The sequence below is a fragment of the Hesperophylax consimilis genome, chromosome 3, assembly GCF_061612785.1.
Source record: "Hesperophylax consimilis isolate HC1 chromosome 3, BYU_Hcon_1.0, whole genome shotgun sequence".
Lineage (NCBI taxonomy): Eukaryota > Metazoa > Arthropoda > Insecta > Trichoptera > Limnephilidae > Hesperophylax > Hesperophylax consimilis.
This window is the reverse complement of record NC_142838.1, coordinates 8,615,647-8,627,113: the sequence shown is the minus strand read 5'-3', so window position 1 is coordinate 8,627,113 and position 11,467 is coordinate 8,615,647. Positions and strand designations below refer to the sequence as shown.

Sequence of the window (11,467 nt, the reverse complement as noted above, 5' to 3'; positions counted from 1 at the left end):
CTACTTACTTTTCCCGTTAATTTGTTTGTGGTTTGTGCTTAATCTCATTCTATGTTTACGGCTTCTTTAGTCTATGGATAGTTCAGCCAACAAAATGGCCGCTAGTGACTCGAAGGCGCCTGTGCGCCAAGTAAAAAGAGTTCAATTTGGTATATTAGCTCCAGATGAAATCGTAAGTTGTACATAAACATTATCAGACATCCCCGTATTTGTTTTTAAAACTATTTCCTGCACCCCATGCCCAACTTTCACCTTCAAATCTGAGATAATATGTTTGGCTATACAGATGTGTTTACGCTGTGTACCTGCTAGCTAAGTGCGAATCATTGAGAAAACTAATAACCACTTTTTTAATATATGTTGGGTTCCAAATATTTGGTGAAAATGGACAATGAAATGAAATTGTATGATTTATTAAAAATCTACTTATGAGGGTTCGTGGCCTTGTGTATATAAAACTATTATTTCGACATGTCAGTTATCATTGCAGGTCACACTTATGCCATTACAGAACAGACTTTCCTTATTCTCCATGTTCATATATTTTTTACCGAACATACACCATACTAAGACTAACTGAAGAAGATTTCACGGAATTATTCGAGAAATAAGCTTATTTTATTTCTAAGCTTCTCTAACCCAGTTTCTAGGTAAACGTGCTTCGGATATCTCCGTCGCACCTAACTGAAATCACGAAATCCCCGTTTCAATTATTTTAATTGTTCTCTTGTTTGATCGGATTAGTGTTATCCGCTTGTCTATAATATCACCCTTACAGTTATAAGGATAGTCATGAGACCCACAACCAATATTATTGTTATTTTTATTACATATGAATATAATTATGTCTTGATTGATTTTGACTCATATTGGTTTGTTTTGTTTCCAACAGTTTTAGCCTCTTATCAAATTTCTATTTCATTTTATATTGATAATGTCTCTTTATCTATTATATGAATGGACATTAGTGTTCATTTATCTCAAATAAACTTTCATCTCCCAAACAAGATTTGTGTGGAATTTTTGATCAATACCAAAACAAAAGAATAGCTAATTAGGCCTTGCCACTGAGAACTTCATTGTAACCTCTCTTTATGTAACATATGTCTGATTACTCCTGAGCAAGAGGGAGAGGTTAGTACCTTTTTGCTTGAGGATCAATCGGCAGAGTTGAGGAAACGATTTAGGAGAATTATACTTTTAGTAATTCAATACTCATTGTTTGGGTTTATTAGTTGTTACAGTCGACAGACGGTAGGATAGGCGGTGACTATTTAGTATGCATCTGTTATCACTAAACCCATTGCAGTGCAAAGTGGAAACAGTTCTAATAATGTAGCATGCCTTTTTATGTTATTCCTCACTATATCGCTGCCGGTCGGGCAGTATTATGAGGTGGGTTAAGGTAGGGGCTGCAGGAAGGGATTTATTAATGTGGGTCATACGCCTGTAGCTCATTCCAAATGCAAACACTTAACTAAAGGCGATGCACTACGTCGTGTAATATTTTGAATCGAGCCGCTATCAATAACGCACCTTACGATGGCGATAAAGCAAATTTATATACATAATTTAAATATTTAAATTCCCGCTTAACACCATCCACCTGTTTTGATTTATGCAAGAAAAAAACATGGCCTAAAAGTGCCTTTTATTTTATTTTGTGGATGTTCAGGCACAAATATTTAAATGTTTTTCGAACATTTTAATGGCCAAAAAGTGTTTTTTATTTTATTTTGTGGATGTTCAGGCATAAATATTTTAAAAAATTTCGATCGTTTTATAAAAAACTTAATTCGCCACATTATACAATAAAACCATAACCAAAAATGGGTAAGTAAGTAGGAGATTTTGAACTTTAAAGCAGTTTTCATAGGCCTTATACATTTTTTTTTCTTGGCTTATAAAAAGACTTATCTAAAAAATACTCGATTATTTTAAAGACCAGGATGTATTCTACTCGCAGTATTTAATTAAAGCATCTGAAACATTTCTAGGCGACCAAATTTTCAAACCAAAAACATATGATTTTGCATTACTACATAGTAGAGATGGGCGAAGAGCGGATCTTGGCCTAATGTCGCCGTTTTTCAGTTGCAGTAATTCTGCCCACATATTCCCCACAAATATTCTGCGTCAGCGTGATTCCCCCTTTCATTATTCGAAATCCATGGGGGGGGGGTTGTTACAGAATTTCTGTGAAACAAAATTTCACGAAAAAATTTATACATACTCCCCGCAAAATATTTAAAATCCGTGGGAGGGGGAAGTGGCTACGGAATTCCATTTCAAAAATTTCCTCACAAAAATCGAGTGAACCGGCTCACCGTCCTCGAACAAGTGAACCGGCTCATCGTTCGCGAACAAGTGAGCCGGCTCACCATTCGCGAACGAGTGAACCGACTCATCGTTGGCGAACGAGTGAACCGACTCACACGAACGAGTGAGTCACTACTGATCCGCGAACGAGTGAGCGGCTAATTTGGGAACCGGATCTTACGGATCCACAAAAAGATCCGGTTCACTGAGCCGACTCGTTCGCGAACGACTCACTTCTACTACATAGTGCATCGCCTTAACAGGTTTTCTCAGACATATTAATAATTATCTTACGGTGATGGTAGTGATGTATAAATTCCCGGGAATTTATTTCTGGGGAATATTCCCCTGGACGGAGAATTTTGATTTTAACAACATAATACCTCAAAAAGAATAATATTTATTAAATAAAATATACACACATATGGTACATATAGAGCAGGATAGATCCATAAAAACTATTCCAATATACAGGGTGTATCGGCACTAACCCGACAAACTTTAACCAGCTATTCCTTAGCACATTTGGAGTAAAAAATGTTATGGGCACTTTGCTAGGAATAGGATCCAAGAGAAAAATAACAAAAAAAAAATTAAAGTGAGTAGTATCTCTATATAATTGTATACTGTACCCTATTAGTAGCCTATATACACTTTATGCTAGTAAACGGTACATATAAAAAATCAATCGTAAAACTGTAAAAATGACACAACTTCACAGATCGTTACTGATCATCTGATGATACCGATTGGACACTGACACTATCAACTTCGCTTCCACTTTCACCTTCATATTCTTCTTCTTCTTCATCCGACCCGGACGAAGTTGTTGCCGACTCAGGATTATCTACATTTTCTTCTTCCTCAGCACAGTCAATTGGATGTTTGCGTTTGCGAGTACCAGATAGGTTTGAAACGTTATGATGCGAAGCAATCTGCTCATCCGTGGAAGAAAGGGTTTTCTTGGGAGCAACTTGAGAGCCTCTTTCAGAGGAAAGAAGTTTCCAATTGTGTGCCACAAATGTTATTTTCCCTGCTCTTTGAGTTGTTAGATGATTCCTCAGTGTTGTATGAATGCGACTAAACGTGCTAAAAGATCTCTCAGTGGCTGCTGAAGTAATGGGAGCAGTCAATATTCTTATGGCAACCTGTGACAAATCAGAACATCCGCACATCCCCTTCCACCAGGTCACTGGCGTGATTTTATCGACACACTTCCATAGGAATGCCTTGCTCCATGATTCTTCTTTAGCCCTATAATTGGCTAAATCAACAAGAACATTTGCACTATCAACAGTCTCCATATGACTTGCTACTTGGTCAATGAATTCAAGTGCTTCAAGTTGCTGTGCGTGGCTTAGCAGATGTCCTTGGGAACCTGGATCTAGTAGGGCAGCAGCCATATGTATTGGAGCAATAGCAAATTCTTTGCGCTGCGCCGCCTTTTCCAGTATTTGCTTCTCTTCGGCATGTGACAGTAGAGACGCTGGAAGAGTTTTACTTAGACTGCTCTCAATATCCTCAAAAGCATACAATGCTTTGTGTGTTAGTGGATCGTCTCCCTCTAGCTGTGTAATCCAGGAAACAATCAGTCGCAGAACATCGGCTAATGATGTCACTCTTGTCCAGTAAACATCATCGTCCAACAGGCTGTTCTTCATATCACGAGGTAGGGAAGTCCCTAGATCAGGGGATGTCGTCTTAGATAACTGATAACACTCAATAAAGCATCCAAGAGAAGTTTAGAAACCATTTTATTAAAAATAAAGTAAATTCCCCGTTTTCGCGAATTTATTTCAGGTCGGAAATATTCCCGGGTCTACATCACTAGGTGATGGATCCTTCGACCCCTGCAAAATTATATAAAATATCCTGGTTCCTTCAATTTCATGTAATGTGTACTACATAATATGTTAATCCTTCAGCGCCGTATGTCCGTCACGGAGGGGGGGATCCGCTTCCCGGAGACCATGGAAGGCGGGCGGCCCAAGCTGGGTGGGCTCATGGACCCGCGTCAGGGCGTTATCGACCGCAACTCCCGCTGCCAGACGTGCGCCGGCAATATGACCGAGTGCCCCGGACACTTTGGGCACATCGACCTCGCCAAGCCCGTGTTCCACATTGGCTTCATCACCAAGACTATCAAGATACTGAGATGTGTTTGCTTCTACTGCTCTAAGCTGCTCGTGACCCCTGTAAGTATTAGAGTTTCTTACTATCGTGTTACCTATAAAATTATTTATAAGTAACACGATATTTATATAGATTAATGTATAGAACAAAAGATTGTCCTTGTGGTACCAAAGTGACCCCGCCTCTTGCTACTTTCATGAATGTGACTCCTGATGTTACCTTTCTGTGAAGTCAGCCACAGCTTTCCCATTCCCATCAGCACCCATTGTACATTGTAAAGGGACCACTTTCATTTGAAAGGTTTGCATTCAAAATGCAGCCCAGTGTAAAGATGCATGTATTTTCTCCGTAATATGTACATGGCTAACTCGTTGCATTCATTTTTACAGACAAATCCCAAAATAAAAGAAGTTGTCATGAAATCAAAAGGTCAACCGAGAAAAAGACTGGCCTACGTTTATGATCTTTGTAAAGGAAAACAGATTTGCGAGGGCGGTGAAGACATGGACGTAGGAGCCGAAGGGGCTGCTGAGGACCCGGCTGGGGGACGCAAAGGTGCTGCGGGGCACGGGGGTTGTGGCCACTATCAGCCCAGCATCAGGAGAGCGGGACTTGACCTCACTGCAGAATGGAAGCATGTCAATGAAGATTCGCAGGAGAAGAAGATCTGTATTAGTGCAGAAAGAGTTTGGGAGATCCTCAAGCACATTACCGGTATGACACTGTTTATTATTTCTTTTCTTCACTTCAAATGGTAATTTAATTTTGCCCTTGGTTAGATACAAATCAAATTATTTACCTATTTAATTCTTTTTTCAGATGAGGAGTGTTTCATATTGGGAATGGACCCTAAGTTTGCCAGACCTGATTGGATGATTATCACTGTAATGCCTGTCCCTCCGTTATCAGTGCGACCAGCCGTTGTCATGTTTGGAGCAGCTAAGAATCAAGACGATCTCACCCACAAGCTGTCTGACATCATCAAATCCAACAATGAACTGATTCGTAATGAACAGGCGGGAGCGGCCGCTCATGTCATTCAAGAAAACATTAAGATGTTACAATTCCACGTGGCTACCTTTGTGGATAATGATATGCCCGGCATGCCTAGAGCCATGCAGAAATCTGGAAAACCCCTCAAAGCAGTCAAGGCGAGATTAAAGGGCAAGGAAGGGCGCATCAGAGGAAACCTTATGGGGAAACGAGTTGATTTCTCCGCCCGAACTGTAATCACTCCAGATCCTAATCTGCGTATTGACCAGGTCGGAGTCCCAAGGTCAATTGCTCAAAATCTCACCTTCCCCGAGCTCGTCACACCCTTCAATATAGACAGGATGCAGGAACTGGTCCGCCGTGGTAATTCCCAGTACCCGGGAGCCAAGTATATTGTCCGTGATAATGGAGAGCGTATTGATTTAAGGTTCCATCCGAAACCTTCAGATCTCCATCTTCAATGTGGCTACAAAGTAGAGAGACATCTTCGAGATGATGATTTAGTTATTTTCAACCGTCAACCCACCCTCCACAAGATGAGTATGATGGGGCACAGGGTGAAGGTGCTTCCCTGGTCGACATTCCGAATGAACCTCAGCTGTACCTCTCCGTACAATGCTGATTTTGATGGAGATGAAATGAACTTACACGTTCCTCAGTCTATGGAGACTCGTGCTGAAGTTGAGAATATTCATATCACTCCCCGTCAGATCATCACCCCGCAGGCTAACAAACCTGTCATGGGTATTGTGCAGGACACCCTGACTGCCGTTCGTAAGATGACCAAACGTGATGTGTTCATAGAAAAGGAACAGATCATGAATATCCTCATGTTCTTACCAACTTGGAATGGAAAGATGCCCCAACCGTGCATTTTGAAACCTAAACCACTGTGGACAGGCAAGCAGATATTCTCTCTGATCATTCCGGGAAATGTCAACATGATCCGAACCCACTCCACGCATCCTGATGAAGAGGACGAAGGTCCCTATAAATGGATTTCTCCTGGAGATACCAAAGTAATGGTAGAGCATGGAGAGCTGATCATGGGTATCTTATGTAAAAAGACCCTGGGAACATCTGCTGGGTCTCTCCTCCATATTTGTATGTTGGAGTTGGGACACGAGACAGCTGGCCGATTCTACGGTAATATTCAGACTGTGATTAACCACTGGCTACTTTTGGATGGCCACTCCATCGGTATCGGTGATACTATTGCCGATCCTCAAACCTATATTGAGATCCAAAACTCCATTAAAAAAGCCAAGGAAGATGTCATAGAAGTTATCCAGAAAGCCCACAACATGGAACTGGAGCCCACCCCTGGTAACACGCTGCGTCAGACTTTCGAGAATCAGGTGAATCGTATCCTTAACGATGCTCGAGACAAGACTGGAGGCTCTGCTAAGAAATCTCTCACTGAATACAACAACTTAAAGGCTATGGTGGTGTCAGGATCCAAGGGATCCAATATTAACATCTCCCAGGTTATTGCTTGTGTGGGACAACAGAACGTTGAGGGTAAGCGTATTCCCTTTGGATTCAGGAAAAGAACTCTCCCTCACTTCATCAAGGATGATTACGGTCCTGAGTCAAGAGGTTTCGTAGAAAATTCATATCTTGCCGGGCTGACGCCATCTGAATTCTATTTCCACGCTATGGGAGGACGAGAAGGTCTCATTGATACTGCTGTCAAAACTGCCGAAACTGGATACATTCAGCGGCGTCTTATCAAGGCTATGGAGTCAGTGATGGTCCATTATGACGGTACCGTACGTAACTCTGTAGGACAGTTGATTCAGTTGAGATACGGGGAAGATGGACTCTGTGGGGAGACTGTAGAGTTCCAGAGTTTACCCACAATTAAATTGTCTAACAAAGCCTTTGAAAAGAAGTTCAAATTTGATCCTTCTAATGAAAGATATTTGAGAAGAATATTCACTGAAGATATCATTAAAGAATTAACAGAATCTGGATATGTTATTGCTGACCTGGAAAGCGAATGGGATCAACTAACAAAGGATCGTGAAGTATTGAGGCAAATTTTCCCAGGTGGAGAATCTAAAGTTGTGTTGCCCTGTAACCTGCAAAGGATGATTTGGAACGTACAGAAAATTTTCCACATAAACAAACGACTCCCAACTGATCTCAGTCCAATAAAAGTCATTGCCGGAGTTAGGGATCTTCTTACCAAGTGTATTATTGTGGCTGGTAACGACAGGCTTTCCAAGCAAGCTAATGAGAATGCCACACTTCTCTTCCAGTGCTTAGTTCGTGCCACACTCTGTACTAAATATGTTTCTGAAGAATTTAGGCTTTCTACAGAAGCATTCGAGTGGCTCATTGGAGAAATCGAAACCCGCTTCCAACAGGCACAGTGCAACCCCGGAGAGATGGTTGGAGCCCTGGCTGCCCAGTCTCTAGGAGAGCCAGCTACTCAGATGACATTGAACACTTTCCATTTTGCCGGTGTGTCGTCGAAGAACGTAACCTTAGGAGTACCACGTCTGAAGGAAATTATTAACATCTCTAAAAAACCTAAAGCTCCCTCTCTAACAGTGTTCTTGACTGGTGGAGCCGCTCGAGATGCTGAGAAAGCTAAAAATGTCCTCTGTCGCCTTGAACACACAACCCTTAGGAAAGTTACAGCAAACACGGCCATTTACTACGATCCAGATCCACAAAACACAGTTATCGCTGAGGATCAAGAATTCGTCAATGTCTATTATGAAATGCCTGACTTTGATCCTACTAAAATATCTCCGTGGTTGCTCAGGATTGAGTTGGATCGTAAGAGGATGACAGATAAGAAGTTGACTATGGAACAAATTGCAGAAAAGATTAATGCCGGATTTGGAGATGACTTAAATTGTATCTTCAATGATGACAATGCTGAAAAACTAGTGTTACGTATTAGGATTATGAATAGTGAAGAAAACAAATTCCAAGATAATGAGGAAGAGACTGCAGACAAAATGGAAGACGATATGTTCTTGCGTTGCATAGAAGCTAATATGCTTTCCGACATGACGTTGCAGGGAATTGAAGCTATTGGCAAGGTATACATGCATTTACCACAAACTGACAGCAAGAAGCGAATTGTCATCACTGATTCTGGAGAATTCAAAGCTATTGCCGAGTGGTTACTTGAAACTGACGGAACATCAATGATGAAAGTATTGTCAGAAAGAGATGTGGATCCGGTTAGAACATTCAGTAACGACATTTGCGAGATCTTCCAAGTGCTGGGTATTGAAGCTGTACGGAAGTCTGTTGAAAAGGAAATGAACACCGTATTGAACTTCTACGGCCTGTACGTAAACTACCGTCATCTGGCTTTGCTTTGTGACGTTATGACTGCCAAGGGTCACTTGATGGCCATCACCCGTCACGGAATTAACAGGCAGGACACCGGAGCCCTCATGAGATGTTCCTTTGAGGAAACTGTAGATGTATTGATGGATGCAGCTTGCCATGCCGAGGTGGATCCCATGAGAGGCGTGTCCGAGAATATCATCATGGGGCAACTTCCACGAATGGGAACTGGTAAGTCGGGTTCTGCATTAGATCAACAACTATTATTGACTCTTAGCACATGACATACATGATATTAGTCCTTCAGTGGCCAGTGTCTTAAAATGCTAAATATATAAATGTCTTCTTGTAGGTTGTTTTGATCTCCTTTTGGACGCAGAGAAGTGCAAGAGTGGCATGGAGATGGGTGGAATGGGCACGGGTCTGGGAGCTTCCATGTATTTCGGTACTCCTTCCCTCACCCCACACAGTCCTTGGAATGCCCAAGCAACTCCAGCCTACGGAACTGGTGCCAGCATGTGGTCGCCTGCACCATGTAAGTTTACTTATGTTTTCTGTATTTTCAACTCTCTTTACGATCTACATTTAGTAACAAATATGATAATTCATTTTGTGTTCTTTTTTCTAGTTGGCAGCAATATGACACCCGGAGGCCCTTCATTCTCCCCATCCGGAGCATCAGACGCCTCGGGCATGTCCCCTGCTTACAGCAGCTGGTCTCCTCAGCCCGGCTCTCCCGGTTCCCCGGGCCCTGCTTTGTACATTCCCTCTCCATCCAGTGCCTCTCCGCATTACTCCCCCAACAGCCCTCACTTCCAACCTGCGTCTCCCAGTATCACGCCTACCTCGCCCAACTGCACGCCCACAAGTCCCAGGTATTCCCCCAACTATTCTCCAACGTCGCCGGTCTACTCGCCTGCGTCTCCTGGATATTCCACTTCTTCTCCCCGCTACGCCAATCCATCTCCCACTTCGCCTTACTCTCCCAATTCTCCCGCCTACTCCCCCTCCTCATCGCACTACTCCCCCTCGAGCCCCTCCTACTCGCCCACCTCCCCGCGCTACTCTCCTGCTTCTCCCAGCTACGCAGCCTCTCCCTCGTACTCGCCCACTAGTCCGGTGTACTCTCCCGCCAGCCCGGTCTATCCACAGACCTCCCCGGCATACTCACCCACTTCCCCGGGATACTCACCCAACAGTCCGGCATACAGCCCCACTTCGTCAAGCTACTCGCCGTCTTCACCTAACTACACCCCGACGACACTCTCCTATTCACCATCGAGTCCATCCTACTCCCCGAGCTCCCCGCACTACTCGCCTACGTCTCCCAGTTTCTACTCCAGCTCTTCCCCCAAGTATTCCCCAACCACTCCCAACTACTCACCTGCCTCGCCGTCGTTTGCAGGCGGAAGTCCTACGTATTCCCCGACCAGCCCTCAGTATTCCCCGAGCAGCCCGCAGTACTCCCCCTCGAGCCCTGCGTACTCGCCCTCCTCTCCGCAACACGCCACCAGCACGCACTACTCTCCATCTTCCCCCAACTACTCCCCCTCCTCCCCGACCTACTCGCCCTCTTCCCCGGCGTATTCCCCGAGCAGCAAGTATTCTCCCACTTCCCCCACCTACACCCCCACTTCCCCCAACTACTCTCCCTCGTCTCCGGCCTACTCCCCCACACCGGCGGCTCCCACCACCTACTCTCCCACTTCACCCACATATTCTCCAGCGTCACCCACTTATGAAGATCCTGACGACCTTTAGATATGATACAGAAAGTTTTACAGTTGCTATACGGTACCAATACCTAATATTAATTACTGTCAATATATTCGCAGCACTTGAAAGATGTGATATGCCTCTCATTTGTAGTTGTGTTTAAGATCTCGCCGCTCAACATCAACTTTCTATCGAATACGCTGCACTGTGGTCGGAGGAATTAAAAAACAGAGTCATATTATGTTACACTTCTGTGATTGCCTCAAATTTCCTAAAATAAATTTATTGAAAAGAAGAAGGCTTAAGGCATTTCTTTACATGTTAATTTTTAGTGAAGTAATTACAATATTGTTACTTTGTGCATTTAGGTTATAAAGAGAGATAACTATATCCTCTTTTAGTACAAATAAGTTATTTTTATCTTAGTTTAATAAAAAAAATCTATTCAATTTAAATGTTAAAAATGATAGAATTTAGTTTTTTATTAAAAAAAATTATGGTTTACTACTAAATTCAAAAATATCTGATTATGCTCATGCCTTAAAAAATTGTTTAATCAGATGATTGATGGTTTATTTATTAAAATACAACAAAAATATCTCCAGACATCTTTTATTATTATTGTTATCCTAATAGATATCGATTTGATAATTTACCCTGTTCATTGTTCACTAGTCTGTATTGAGGTTAAATTGTGATGTGCAAAAGCATTAGAATGACATTGTGAACTACACATAAAATGTAAAAGAATACACTTTTTAACAAAATTATGTTTTGTAATATATTTTCGAGACAGATTGTGTGAGTTTTGGTTTGTGTCTCATTCAATAAATTTTTAATATTTAAGGCCTAGTTTTCTTCGATGTGAGATGTGATGTTTGCGCTACATGAATCTAAAAATTGGTTTTAGGTAAATGATTTAGTTGTTATTATGTAAGTTTTACCTTATATTGTAAATAAAATATAACTTTTTGTAAAAATAAATTGTATC

At 42.2% G+C, this 11,467-nt stretch overlaps 1 protein-coding gene across 1 annotated transcript; it reads left to right on the top strand.

The window, feature by feature from the left end:
* Nucleotides 1-82: 82 nt before the first annotated feature.
* Nucleotides 83-10,775, top strand: Polr2A (RNA polymerase II subunit RpII215). Its single transcript, XM_089647732.1, has 6 exons — nt 83-172; nt 4,245-4,514; nt 4,842-5,166; nt 5,272-8,991; nt 9,113-9,295; nt 9,389-10,775. Exons 1-6 carry the CDS (start codon nt 95-97, stop codon nt 10,519-10,521), a joined length of 5,709 nt encoding a protein of 1,902 aa, XP_089503858.1. The 5' UTR covers nt 83-94; the 3' UTR covers nt 10,522-10,775.
* Nucleotides 10,776-11,467: the final 692 nt, after the last annotated feature.

Excerpts from the sequence above, each read along its gene's own strand:
- Polr2A (XM_089647732.1), top strand. The coding sequence starts at position 95 with ATGGCCGCTAGTGACTCGAAGGCGCCTGTGCGCCAAGTAAAAAGAGTT. Across the intron at positions 4,515-4,841 it reads CTAAGCTGCTCGTGACCCCT|ACAAATCCCAAAATAAAAGA; the intron begins GTAAGTATTAGA and ends TCATTTTTACAG. Across the intron at positions 5,167-5,271 it reads GATCCTCAAGCACATTACCG|ATGAGGAGTGTTTCATATTG; the intron begins GTATGACACTGT and ends TTCTTTTTTCAG.